The sequence below is a fragment of the Nesoenas mayeri genome, assembly GCF_963082525.1.
Source record: "Nesoenas mayeri genome assembly, chromosome: 2".
Lineage (NCBI taxonomy): Eukaryota > Metazoa > Chordata > Aves > Columbiformes > Columbidae > Nesoenas > Nesoenas mayeri.
Window position 1 is genome coordinate 160,392,109 of NC_137543.1, and position 14,980 is coordinate 160,407,088.

General features: G+C 38.1%; 1 protein-coding gene across 3 annotated transcripts in view; it reads left to right on the forward strand.

The window, feature by feature from the left end:
* ADCYAP1R1 (ADCYAP receptor type I) overlaps positions 1-14,980 on the forward strand; it is a gene marked incomplete at its 5' end in the record, with an annotated part of 112,949 nt that overhangs the window by 73,515 nt on the left and 24,454 nt on the right. For all 3 annotated transcript variants that reach the window (XM_080339706.1, XM_080339707.1, XM_080339708.1), the window contains 7 exons: positions 477-518; positions 2,516-2,619; positions 3,172-3,269; positions 3,718-3,850; positions 6,011-6,164; positions 9,463-9,523; positions 13,632-13,701. In XM_080339706.1, coding sequence (XP_080195832.1) covers positions 477-518; positions 2,516-2,619; positions 3,172-3,269; positions 3,718-3,850; positions 6,011-6,164; positions 9,463-9,523; positions 13,632-13,701 — 662 coding nt within the window. The remainder of the gene's footprint in view (positions 1-476; positions 519-2,515; positions 2,620-3,171; positions 3,270-3,717; positions 3,851-6,010; positions 6,165-9,462; positions 9,524-13,631; positions 13,702-14,980) is intronic.

Below are 14,980 nucleotides of genomic sequence, written 5' to 3' on the forward strand. Positions count from 1 at the left end.
GTTTCCAGGCCTCAATGTGATCTAACCTAAAACCACAAAATCAAACTGTCTTACATAAAAACAATGTTATTGCTTTTTGTCATTGATAGATGGAAATAATTTTTCATGAATTCAGTGAAAAATGACCATACTTAAATATCTATGGAATATAAATGTAGATTTCTAATGAGATAATAACTGACTTTTATATTTTTACAATAAAATTGATCCTAATTCAATTGTATGTGGTTTTTAACTATGTACTTGCTCTTGCGGTAGCAATTTATTAATTTTATATGTCCAACTTTGATTTAAACTCATAAGTAAAACTGTGTTTACTTCCTGAAAAGATAGACTCAGGTATTTTTTGCCTTTGGGCCTGATCCAAACAAATCAAAATCAATTGGATTCTATTCACTGATTTCCGCAGAGACCAGTTTGGGTCTTAATAGAAAACACAGTAGAAACAATTTCATACCGAATTTCCACTTTTATAGGTGATTATGACCTGCTGGAAAGCACAGCCCAGTCTCCCCTAGGTAAGAAACAAAATCATGGAATATTTATCTTTTCATTTTAGCTCTGTTAAAAAGGAAGCTCCAAGCTTTTTCTCCTGCCATTTAAGTATTATTTTCTAATCAGTTCTAATTATGGTGACACATTTTCTGGTGCATTACTTTTAGCACTGTTATGAAAATTTATTCCTCCGCTATTGAGAATTGCAATCTAGTAAGTGTGTTGTTATAAATTATATCTACCTGCTTACCAGTAATTACTAAATGGCGTTAAGGGAAGTCAACACCATGATTCAGTGGTTATTTTCCACAGAAAACCGGGGATGAATGTGCAAGAGTAATTTACCAAAATTTGCCAAGTAATGCAATGTTCTTAAACGAACGCTGTGATTAAATAGATATATTCTTCCACATGGATGGCAAAAAGATCCTCTAAAAATAAGGTCACTGCTGGCGTTATGAGCTACTTGAATAAACTGCTCTAAGAATGTGAAGCAGCAAAACCATTATTTAAAATAAATAAATAAATAAACTAGACATTTCCATCAATTTTGGTGAAGGTACAGCTCAAACTCCAAAAACTATAATAATTTGATAAATTGAAACTGTTCTATTGTGCTGGAGAGGAATAAGTGCAGTCGGCAGCTCAGCTTTAATTTTCCAACCAGGTCACAGAGCTCTGGCAAGAGTAATGGTGCTTAACAAGAGCTCCACGGGGGCCACCCCAACTTGGGCAGCCTCAGCAACAAAGTCAGTATCAAGTGACAATTTTCTACCCCCAGCTCTTGTTTCTTGATATAGTTTTAAGCCTTTTGACTGTGTCAGTGAAAGCCGTTTAGAAGCTAGACTTTATATATGAGATTAACCAAACAATTAGAGTAAAAAGAGAGAAAAAGAGAAAGCAGTTTCCTCTCAGTCAGTTTTGAGCCTCCTTGCAAACACTTGCCTTAGAGTAAGGTTATAAACTGGGATTTGAAGTAATAATTGACAGAGTTAGAAGCTCTGAAATAGGTTTGAAATTGTCACCTGAAGCCACACTGTGGATCTGGGGATGTAAATGAATGTATGGCTATGGAGACAGGGACAGGGAAGAGATTCCCATTCCATCTTTCCTTTGTTTTCCCACAGACCCTTCTCACAAAGTTACTTTCAGATTAGAGCCCTGAAAAACTAGAGCCTTGAAGATAAGGATGAGAGAAAATGGCCTCAAGTTGTACCAGGGAAAGTTCAGATTGTATAATAGGAAAAATTTCTTCCCAGAAAAGGTTGTCAGGCATTGGAACAGGCTGCCCAGGGCAGTGGTGGAGTCGCCATCCCTGGAGGGGATTAAAAAACAGGTAGATGAGGTTCTTAGGGACATGGTTTAATGCTAGATTTAGGTTATGGTTGGACTCAATGATCTTAAGAGTCTCTTCCAACCAAAAGGATTCTACGATTCTATAAATGAGTGGGATATATGTTATCTGATTGCAGGAGGGCAATCCAGCTGCCTCACCATAGACACATAATGGCTATTTTATATATCCTACAGTAACTTTGCCAGTCCCATATAGATGCCTCAGATGTAGATCACCTTAAATAGCACAAACTTCCTACCTATACTTAAGCGCTGGACTTAATCTTTTGCCAACTGAAATGTACATGTCTACATCAAAGCTGTGTTCCCTAGATGCCTTTCAGAGTCAATGGAGACAAATGGATATTTAGCTGAACCCTGGTTTAGGTGCCCACTTGGGAATGAGATCTTTGGTGACCCAGAGGCACTGACTATACTTGTTAAATCTTTTTCGCTCTCTGGTGACTAGCTGTAGTAGCAGACATCCATAGATGCCTATTGTAAAACTGGGTCATTAAGATGGCATTAAGCTTTCAAGATATCATTTAAGTCTTCTATGCATAGCCAGATAAATAATACCTGCAGTGGTACTGTGGGGTTTTCTTTGGTGTCGTACCAAGGAGAGGGATGGTATGTCATGGGGTTTGCTTCAGTAATGTCACATTCTCAACTATACTTGACGTAGGGGACATCAGTAGAAACTGCACTGAAGATGGCTGGTCTGAACCTTTTCCTCATTATTACGATGCCTGCGGCTTTGATGAAAATGAAACAGAGTCTGATAACCAGGTAGGAATTAATCTTATAACTAAAAACAAATGAAGTGGGGGGAGCAGGAGGCTGCTTTTTGTCCAGCTTTTGGTCGTGTTCTGATTTGATGGTGTTTAGAATGAAGCAATCAGATATTTATAGGCATAAAAATGTGAGAAGAAAGATTTAAATTCTTCTGAGCCTACTACTATTTCAAGAATATGAATGTTTATTATTGATACAACTTGTAACTTCTAGAAGCATGGGTTAGCCCCCAATTCTTCCCCTGTTTAGTGAAGAACCCCTTAGCCAACTTTATTTTTCCACAGGTACATTTACAGTAGTCAAAGAAATACAGACAGCCTTTGCTAGCTCACTGACAAATAATCTTCATGACATTCAGACCCAAAGCTATTCCAAACACAGAGCAATGCTCTAATACACAGTGAGATCTCAGGGGAACCCAGGGTGAGAAAACAAACAGGATGCTCAGGAAACAAATCCTGCCTATGGTTCCCCCCGCACCTTGACAGAATAAAGAAGATGTGACCATAGATGAACTTTTTAACTGTGTTGTTTTTGTGTCCTAAGGATTATTACTATCTATCTGTGAAGGCTCTATACACCGTGGGATACAGCACCTCTCTCGTCTCCCTCACCACTGCCATGGTTATCCTGTGTCGTTTCAGGTGAGTCAGGACATGAGCAGTGAGCTGTTCAGTCACTGGAGGAAAGAGCCTCGAGCTCATCAGCCCAAAACAATGTTTAAGCTTTTATCTTACCAGATGTAGAATAAGAGGGAGACAGCTCTTTTAATAGAGTTGTTCCTTCAGCTTGGACACACTCTCATAGTCATGTTTCAGTAGACTGTAGATGCAACTACAGAAGCTGCATTGAACTGGGTCTATTTTATGCTTCCCTGAATGATTTTATAGAAAAAACGCCTAATCCTTCTCTTGGTCAGCTTTAGGGTCAATATTATCCAGACTCCTGTTTTTCAGATGTTGCTATTGCAGCATCAAGGTGCTGTGTCCATATGTGCAGATAGACCTAGTGTGCTATTTCCACAAAAGAAAAGTACTTTATTTTTTATTTACTTTTATCTTCTTTTCCTTTCCCTTACTCTTGCCTCTCTAGGAAGCTTCACTGCACACGGAATTTTATCCACATGAACCTCTTTGTTTCATTCATCCTACGTGCAATATCTGTATTCATTAAAGATGGGGTTCTTTATGCTGAACAGGATGGCAACCACTGTTTTATCTCAACGGTAAGTAAAACTAAAGCCAAAGCCTTTTCCTTTATTTTTTTTTTCAGCATGAGATAACCAAAAAGAGTGAGACAGGCAGCAGCCTGTTGAGTATCATAGACTGAGAAACTATTGGGAGAGAAGGTAATTGGTGGTAAACTTCCCTCCTGGTTCACAGCAAAACTGGGGATATTATCATCTCATGATGTCACCAGCGTCCAGCAGTCTGTCTGTCAGAATAAACCTACAGGTTTCAGTTTCTGATTCTACGCAGGTTGTTTCTCCCTTTCACAGATCTGTGTAGTGAAAGGCAGGATGAGAGCAGACACAAGCAATTTCCTTCATCTGAAGGTCTGTTTTTTCTCCAGAGCCTTATTTTTTCTGGATGTCAGGCAGAGTCATGTGTAAAGAGGCTGACCATGCAGAAGCAGAAAATACCCCTGATAATCACACTCTCGAAGAATCATTACTATTATCTACATGTTTGTCTCTGAATTGTGGGGTTTCATGGAAAGCAGTCCCTTTCACAGATGCACTTAGCTTTGTATTACATATAAAACCCAATTCCTTTCACATTTAAGGCTAATAATTTATTTGATAAATCAGCTCAACAGGTGTAATTATGACGGTATTACAGTGAGTTCCCAGAGTGAGATCTCCTTTATCCATCCAGTTATGGGCTAAATTAGTCATTGCCACAAGGAAAGTGCAGGTGTGTAGTTTCTCAGCCTTTACTTTGTCATTGAAACCAGTTTTTGCTTTTAATTCTTCTCTGTGATAAAGCTGAAGCTGTGTTAGATCTGGAGTTTGTTCACATCACTCTTCTAATAGTAGCATCTGCCTCTTTGTTTTGAAATACTTGAAGCATAAAACACATTAAAACAGCCATCTAATGACCAGAGCTTCAGCTGTGGTAGAACTTCCATGAAGAAACTCAAGATCTGGTGGTTTAAATATCTTGACTGTAGATCTGTCACATGAACTGGTCAAAATTATCAGCGTCCCACTGCCCCGGTCAGGAGCTTCCAGTTAATACACTGATTCTGCTCTGTTTTGTTGAAATGTCCTACTTTTGAAGGACTAACGGGATGCAACAGTAGAAAGACAAATGTGTCTTACTCTCATTGAGTCAGGGTAGAGCTTGGTTTCCACCTAAGGTTTTTAACATAGAATTATAGAATTGTTTAGATTGGAAGAGACCCTTAAGATCATCAAGTCCAACCTTAAACCTAACACTACCAAGTCCACCAAAAAAACATATCCCTAACTGTCACATCTACACATCTTTTAAATACTTCCCAGGATGGTGACTCCACCACTGCCCTGGGCAGCCTGTTCCAATGCCTGACAACCCTTTCAGTGAATAAATTTTTCCTAATATCCAATCTAAACCTACTCTGGCACAGCTTGAGCCGGTTTCCTCTCACCCTATTGCTTGTTACTTGGGAGAAGAGACTGATCCCCTCCTCACTACAATCTCCTTTCACGTAGTTGTAGAGAGTGAGAAGGTCTCCTCTCAGCCTCCTTTTCTCCAGATTAAATAACACCAGTTCCTTCTTTTTTTTCCCTTTTTTTCTTTTGTCTGATGCTTTTCACTCCAGCAAATGAATGAAAGCTTCTATCATTAAAAAAAAAAAAAAAAAATAATTAACAGTAAATCACTCTGTTTTCTTTACACTTACACTTACTTTCATTTTCTGTCCCTGAGTGACAACACCCACAAATGGTAAGGAAGTGCAATTCTCAGCTGCACACAGGAGGGTGCATCCTTTCTGACCCCACTCTCAGGGCTTTCCACAATCATCCTGCCATTTCACATCTTTAGGTTTCTCAATACACCACTGAATTATTTTCTTCTCTACACTTAATCCTTGGAAGGGGGCTTAAATCTAGCAATTAGCATCCATTGACGATGTGAACTCCCACTAATGCAAGACGTTCTCAAGCTGTCTGCAGGCGTTTGTCGACCACCTCCCACTGGTAAAATTGGCTACCTGCCCTTTCAAGCTTCATTCTCTAAGTGCCACCTCACATTCTTATCATGCTTTTAAAACTTTGCTATGAAAAGTGCATAATACCAATCCCAGCTGTGTTCCTTCCTACAAAGAGATTTGGAGAGGTTGAAAGCATTTTAGGCGGAAACAACATGAAAATAACTTTGTTTTTCTTGATTCTCTGCAGGTGGAATGCAAAGCAGTGATGGTGTTTTTTCACTACTGTGTTATGTCCAACTACTTCTGGCTTTTCATTGAGGGATTGTACCTTTTCACTTTATTGGTAGAAACCTTTTTCCCAGAGAGGAGATATTTCTACTGGTACACTATTATTGGCTGGGGTACGTGACATTTCTTATCTAAAACATGTCTCAGTGTGCAAGATGACTCTACAAACCATCTAGTATTTCCACATACAGGTTCAAAGTATAGTTTTAGTCTTTGTATAGAATGATTGCAGACTGAAATATGTTGTGCTTTTTTGTCTGATAGAATTGAACTAAAATCTTGAAGTTACAGCATCTCTTGCAGAGATGTAGACTACAACTGAGGATGCCATTCTACAAGATATGATCTTAATGCCGAGTTCTTCAGCTTAATCAAATCTGCAATGCTAAATCTAGTCCATTTGCTAAGACTTCATTTCTGCCTTTCTTCCAGATAATAGCTAAATTGAAAACATATCCAAAGGGCATCTGCCTGTGCTCATCATACCTGGGTGGGAAATGGAAACTTGCAATAGGAAGAAATAAGATTTGTTTCATAATGGCCAGTTGCATGATGATAACCAGTGTAATTATTTTTTCACACTGGCTTTCTAGAGATATATTGATTCCTGAAACATTTTAATTCAAGTAATTATTTGCTAATGTTTTTGTACAGAAGTCAGGTGGTGAATGCAGAAGTTCATTTTAAATGTATCCTAAGAAGATTAAGCTCATTTTTTGTACATAAACAAACATAATTCTGAAATAATCTGGAAATAAGCCTATATATTCATGTGTAAAGTCTACATACAAACCATCTACCTTAAAATATTTTCCTTTTAAAAAAATCCTCATGTAATCCACTGAAACTAGTTTTGTTTTTCCCCTGAGGCAGCTTTATGTACATGAAAAGTCTCATCTCCTGGCAAAGACACAGAGCTGAAAGAAGTTATCAGAAATAAACTAGGGTGTATAAAGGCTATTGGAAAAGGATGGCTATTGGAAAGAGATGTTCCAAGTTTCCACTATACTATTCACAGATAAATAATCTTGTTATAGCTGAGATACGTCTCTTTTCAAAGAGAACTTGGGAGTTATGCACATGAAAATATGATAATTCTAGAAGAAAACAATATGTAAATCTTTCCAATCTGAACATAAATTGGAAATTGGGCTCCTTCAACTAGGTTTGCAGACATTTCACATCTGTAGGTTCTTCTGAATGTGAATGTGAGAATACCGTATAACATGGCATATTAACAGATTAAAAAAAAGTCTCTGTAATGAAAGAACCCAGATAAATTCATTCTATAATGCAACCTCCAAATTTTTGATCTTGAGTTGAATACCATAAATAAGACCTAGCTGTTCAGTTTATACGTATCACTTGCAGTATTAATAATCTCCATTAGTAACACTAAAAGAATCTCCAAGTGTGGAATTTTTTTTTATATATGAATAATTTCTCAAGTCCTGCCCATTTCTGCAATTTGAACAGCAGTTCCCCTGACCTAGTAGGAGCAATTGGCACTTTGCAAGAACAGAAGCACTTCAAGACTCTGGATGCCAAGTGGTGTAGGGCACAATCAGCCCCTGAGCTCAGAGCTGCTGAGGAGGGAGCTGCACTGAAGCAGCAATAAGTATTTTGCAGCATCTGGATCTTTATCTGTTTCTTAAAAAAGTGCTGAGCACATCAGTGTCCTCATTTGATTAATGAGAACAACATATGGCTGTGTCGATCCAGGCATTTTTTCTCCTCTTAAATATGCAATATGTTGGTAGGTTTTCTAAAGCAGGCTCCTTTCTCAGGGCACAAACACAGTCAGCAAGAATAACTCTCTTGTCAGCCCTTGGGGCTTGTCTGGCTTTTAGTGTTATTCAGAAACTGAAAAGAAGGTGATAAACATACAACATATATTTTGATGTTAAAAAAAATGACTATATGGATATTCATATAGCAGGTGATTCCAAACTCCAAGCTAATCTGAAATGTGCTTTTTGAACTATATTTTTATGACACATTTAGTCTTAATTCTGCCTTCCTGCATATGTTTCAGGCTTGGAGCACTATTCACACCATCAAAATGTATACAGTGCGAGTCAGTGCAAACTAGATAGCACATCAGACTAATTATTTATATTTAAGATTATTTTTATTATTGTGCATCTGTTAAATGCACAAAGATCTCAATGTTTTCTAAGTATTCTCATGTAAGAAAAGCGGGCTTCAATCTAAATTAAATCTGCCTGATTTCTTCTTGAAGCCTGTCATTTTATTTCTTTTTATCATTTTCCTTTCAAATATTTCAATTCGTGTTTTTTTAAAGGAGGACGTCTTCATCAGTCATCTAGGTCTAATGGGGATATTTTTACTTCTGATAGTAGGAATATGAGATTTGACAGAGACTCACTTAAGTGGATTCAGCCAAATGACTAATTAATGTGACATCAACACAGCCTTAGAAAATGGATGAAACATAATTGTTCCTGTCAACCTATGACAATCTCTTTCACTGCTGGGGTTATCAAGGCCCTTGTTTTGTTTGCTCTTTAGCACTTTATCCTTCCAGTGCTGCTTAAGTAGATGTAGGCATTTTCCTAGTCAAAGATTTTGTTTGCCATAGAATATAGACCAAACTTACCCAGAGTTTTCTTACAAGACTTTACTATTTTATAAAAATATTTCCACTGAAAAATCACACTTTAGTGTTTCCAGAAAGGAAAATAAATCAAGGTTTCTCAGTGGATTCTTAGTGTTTTGATTTCATTTGTGTTTTATATGCCTTATTTAAAGAGTGAGGAAATGTCTGAAATACAAATGAAATTTTGCTCCCAATGTTCTCTTTTGGTGTTTTGTTTGTTTGGTTTTGGTTGTTTTTCATGAAAAAAAAAAAAAGAAACATTCCCATGGGTAAACTGTCCTCTACTGATTTGTTTTGGTTGAATAAGTGAAGCAAAATCAGTTATTTACAAAATAGCAGAGAAAATGCAATATATACAAATCATTTACAACAAAGCCATATAAAAATACAAGTAATAGTGTAATGCCGTCACAGCTCAACATCTGCCACTCTGCAATTATTGCATAATTGCAGTAGCTGTAGACACGTAAGCTGATGTGGCCATTTTTATTTTGTACAGACTACGTCTTAGTGTTAATGCAACAAGATGCAGTACAGCAGCTTTGAGCAATAATGACATGAAACAGCATCAGTCTTTCCCGTTATGTTTTCCTTCTGCAATTCCACCAGAGCCATCCTCTGATTGAGATAGATGTTTCTAGAGCTCTGAATTAATGTAATGAATTGCATTGTTTCATGCATGAGTGCTATTAGAAAATAAAACCTCAGTGGAGAGGATGCAAAAAGTGCTCATTGTTGAATTACTAACTATGTCTAAACTGCTGATGATATCATCTTCTTATCTTTTGCAGGTACCCCAACAATTTGTGTCACTGTCTGGGCAGTGCTGAGACTTCACTTTGATGATACTGGGTAGGTATCACTGGCTGGGAAATAATTTCATATGCATTAAACACACGGCCAAGGATGAAACTGAAATATAGTGATCGGAGGACATGACTAATTTCTCCTTCCATTTCAATTTGTTGATGCAAGTAGTTTAGGTTCGGTGTTAAACCTAGAGTTATTTCCTGTTCATAATTTGATGTTTGTGTTCCGATTGCACTGGTAAATTCATAAAAGAAGATGTAGGCACATACCCTGTAAACATCCAGTTGATCGAGTGCCCCTGTGCTCCTTATTCAGTTACATTAGTGGAGTCCAGGGTATGGTTTATCTCATCCTAAAAGAGCTGCCAGGTAAATCACACCTGTGGCAGTCTGCTCCTCTCCAACTGACAACGAAGACAAAGGTGATGAGCTCAGCTGCATGAATTATTGCAGATATCTTTGATATAATGAGTAAAATCTCTACAAGGAGGTGCTGAGCTTTGATTTACAAAGGCAAGTAGGAGTTTATCTTCCCATCGAAGAGTTTTTTCTACAAATCTAGTGGGAGAGATGAGTCGAGGTAAGACAGAAATCTACTCTCTGGTCCCAGAGATGGTCCTGCACATCTCAGTGTTCAATGGTTTGACTGGTCTGATACAGCTGCAGACACAGCTGGTAGGAATGGCCATGTATGTACAACTTGAAAATCCAAACTTAGCAATATTTTCTTTCATGACAGTGATGGTTGAAATTTTGATCTGAATGAAAGGCATCATTATGTACCCCAGTCCCATTTCTGAGAGACTTGGGCTTATGTTTTAATTTTGCCTTATACTAGAGATACCTGAATCCAAAATTTGCACAAGACTTACTGTTCCGTTGGGTTTTTTTCCTCCTTGTTCTTCCATTCTCTTTTTGCAAAGCACATAAAGCCCTTCCTCCACTGGGGATGCCAGTGCTTTGACCCAATGTTCTATTTTGACATTAAGACAAATTAAATCATTTATTTCCATGCCAGACAAGCCAGAAACCCCTGTTGTGTCATTATTATGATTACAACACTGGTCCTAAATGCATTAATTTCTCTTAGGAGTCTAAACAGCCCTGGCATTTTGTGGGTGAGGGGAATGTTTTGCAAAAGGAAAAATAAGAAAACAAAACAAAACAAAAAACCCCAAGACCTTTATTTCAGTTGGGGAAGCTATTTAGTATGCAACACATTTACACAGATTCTAGCTGAGTGTCTCAGTGGTTACTTTAAAAATCAGCAAGCATTGTTCTGGGGGTGGGGGAGAAGCCAGCATGAGCCTGAAAATGCTGCAGAAATTACTGAAATGGGAAAACACAGTTACAAAGGCACGGACTAAAATACAGACTCTGAGTCTATGTCCCCTCCTGCTTGCTACTTATAAAACTGGCAGAGCTCCCTTGACTTCAGCTCCTGATTTGCATCACTGTAAGTGACAGGTTTGTGGCGAAAAATGCAACTGTCTGTTTATCCAGAGCTGTGCTCCTGAATTAAATGAAGTTATTCCAGATGTACACCAGAGATGTAACAGAGATCAGACCCCCGCCTTTTTCAAATCACATCCCTTCCCCATCCCTCTGGCTCCCTTCCCTTCATCCATCCTGAAAGAGAGTCCTGAGTGTCTGACCTCCACTATAGCAATACATTTGAAAGAAATTAGGGAGCCTGTTTATATAGTACAGCTTGTTGGGTGATATTACAGACTGTTGTGTTGTGTATTCCTTTTTATGTCTTTTCTAGTCATGTTCACCTGAGGAGAAAATGTTTGTTTTTGTGCTTTTGTTTGTTTGTTAATTTTATTTTTTGTTGTTGTTTTTGTTTGTTTGTTTGTTTTTCCACTACATTCGTCCTATAGACGTCACAGGGACTGGACCAAAAAAGTTATTTGAAAAACCTTTTTGCGAGCTTGATCTGACAACCACGAGATAGACGCTGGAAATGGAGCTTTACATCCTGTAAAAGGAGAGGAATAGGTCTAAGAAGAATAGGCATTTATAGGGGATGATGTATCAACACAGAGTACACATTTAAAATATATCAGTGCAGGGAGGAAGAAAACCAAACCCAACCTCCAAGTGTCTCTTTGTCTCAACCACTCTGGGATAATTAGCTGGCATGTAGATGTCTTCAGTACAGATGACTGGAACTAGAGCAGGTGGATTCCATCCCCTATAATTTCTCTTCTCTACATAGATAAATTGCCATATATCAATGCCTGTTTGTACACCTAGATTAATGTTAGAATTTGCCCAGTTTCTTCCAGTGTTGGTCAACCCACTGAAGACTCTCAGGGTAGATTTAATGTGAAGCTTGGAGAGGTTGAGCTCTGAAAATAGTGGGTAATTTTCAGAAGACAGCATCTAATTTATAAATGTATACAAAGAATTTAAAAGATAATTGGTGATTTCAGGTGCTTTTGTTTTGTGGCATACAGTTGTTGATAACTGAAAAGACCCTGATTTCCAGACTGTGGATCAGAAAGAGTTGCCTCTTAATATTTGTCCCCTTACAAGTATTTTTGATTGGGCATCCCGAGTGAGGTAACTCAGAAATGTTACTGCACATTTGAAAATCTCAGCCATCAGTCCCATAGATTTTGGAGGATTTTAAGTTTCTCAGGTTTCTAGACAGAAGTAAGAATATGTAATTTTGTGCAGATTTGACATCACAGCTCTCTTCTCACCAGCTCTACCACACAGCTCCTTGTTGGTTTTATAGGAAATCAATAAGCAATAAAATGTTGTTCCACCGAAATATAATAATATTTTTCAGAAAATGTAATTTCAGCTGAAGTTTCTAAAACAGAAATCACTCAGCTGCTTGAGATTTCTCTCATATGCACTTTGATGATAGAATTTTAGCTCTGCCTCCTCACCCATACACATGTATACAGTCTTGTTTAGAGATTTTCACTTTTCCCCCACATGCTATGAGTCTACCATTTAAATGACACAGAAATTGCATTAAGCTCTCATAAGATCAGCAGTGTTTCATTCCTCTGTGCTCTTTCAACTTGTTTCTTGGCATCTGTCAGCTGCACCATGACAACCACTGCTGGGACTTTTGGCTGTTGTCCCAGTGGGAGGGAAACCCTCCTTCTTAAACTGTGGGTACAAAGTAGATGTTTTCCTGTGATTTCATGTTATCCAGAGGGAAGCATGAAAGGAAGAAAGCAGAGACAAATAAAATATGGTTTTAACTGACAATCAAATTCTTAATGACTTAAAATAGTGTAGCAGGGGTGGTGCAGCAAGGGAAATAAGATTTTTTATTATTATTATTGTTTTTCTAGCTTTAAAAATGTATGTTACAGTTAAAAACTGGTGTTTATGGATCCTTTAATTAGCTTTCTCTACAAATGTATGTCCAAATGCATTTATATGGAATAAACTTCAGCAGAATCCTTTGCTGACTCTGGAGGAAGATTTTAAATGCTGAGGTAGAAATCCTATTTCATTTATGATCACTCCCTCCCAACATCTTGAAAAGGAGCTGACCTCAACAGTTTTTCAGTACTTGAACCTTCTTAGATGAATTCTCGCTCCTTGGTATGACTTGCAACACAATGACTGGAAAATTATTCCTGTATGTGAATACAACTAGGCTCTAGTACATTCTCATGCACTATATATGCATAAGAATCCTCATGGCAGGGTCAGGAACCAATTTTCGTATTTGTTTACCCTGGAAAAGTAAGTGAGACATTAAACTTTGGAATAACTATTGGAATAACCCTTTGATGTTTGCCTGTCTTCTTGTCCCTTCTACTGAGAGTATAGCTTGAAGGGACAACTTTAGAGTTAAATGGTCTGTGGACGCAGAAACACATGTAAAGGCATTATCCAAAATTACTAAACTGTTTAGTAAGAGGTACCATTGAAATTGCCACAAAAATACTTATTTTACTTTCAGACAAGTTGGGTAAAGGTTGTAAAAGAAAGCTACAGCAGGGACAGACTAAAGAACTAGTGCATTTGAACCCAAATAAAACAATATCTCTACAAGATCAGTCTCCCGCTCTCTGCACCTTAATAATTGTTGTGAGTTTATTAACTTCCTTGTTATATTTTTATCATTCTCTTTCATCTCTTTCCCCACCCCATTCTTTCATTAACAACTGCAGCTGCTGGGACATGAATGACAACACTGCCTTGTGGTGGGTGATCAAGGGTCCTGTGGTTGGATCAATCATGGTAAGTAGCACATGGAAGATGCGCTTCCTCAATGTTTCTGAGGGCAAATAACTGATGCAACTGATGCAAACGGCTTAAACTTGCTTTACAAACTATGCTGTGTCAGCTGTGCTGGACTACTGGACATCTTATTATAAAGAAGGTTTAGTACAAGTTAAATGATGGTACGTTGCCTGTACTCAAAGGCTATGTAGACAATAAGTTGTTGAGTTGCTTAAACATAGGTATCAAATGCCACTAGTAAGACCCTAGAACACATGGACCATTTGCCTGGGAGTGACAGATATGGCATAGAATGTATATGAATCCTGTACCATTTGAGGTGGCAGCTGAAGGCCAAGTGGGACAACTGAGAACATCTAAAACAATGCTACCTGTTAGTCACTAGGAAACTGGACTCTGTTGAATGGAATTAATTTCACAGTTAGATTTATTTGTCTGATAGTAGCTTTATAAGAGTATTGCGGACATAGTGCAAGATGGTCAATTGTCTACAAGCCATCTAAGCTCTCTTTAGTTGATGAAGGTCTTGGATTTGACTCAAATGATGCTAGATACCTGTGTATGGATGACTGAGAGGTTCTGTCAGGTTTGACAGTACCCTGTTTGGGCTCCAGCTGCTGTTCTGAAAGAATATGGTAACTTAAATGTGTTGAGCTACTCCAGTATGGAAATTAAATTGAGCTCCTTGAAAATATGGCCAGTGGCACCTGAAAAAGCTGTTTGGCTGACCACACATGGGTGTTTAATTCTGGGCATGCTGACTTGCTCTCCGTAGTCCAGTGACAACACTGGTCAGGTCTTCATTGACTGCTGTGGGATTCTAGACATTCAGCTCATAGATATCTGCAGGTATTATAGGTGTTTTCATCAGGTTTGACATTTCTCCCCTTAAGTATTTAGACAGCTCTCTAAAGTACAGTAACCTTCAGAGACACTAAAGGTAATTCAGCTAATAACACTGAAGGGTATTGAGATGGAGAGGGTCCAATGGTCTGAGGTTTTTGTAATATTGATGTATGTGAAATTCCACGTTTTACAGACACATTTTATGCAGGAACACATTCTGGCTTTGGGGAATCAGTTATACCTGGCTTCTGTTTAAGGTGTTAAAGATTCAAGCAAGTAGCAAGAGATGACTGGGCTTCTCCAATCATTTGTCATCGTCAGATCAGATGGAAAACTCTTCTGAAAGAGATGCTCACATCTAGTTTAAGTTTTTGGTCTCCTTACAGGAGTATAAGGTTGCATAAGGGACTGCTTTGGTTTGTATTTTTTT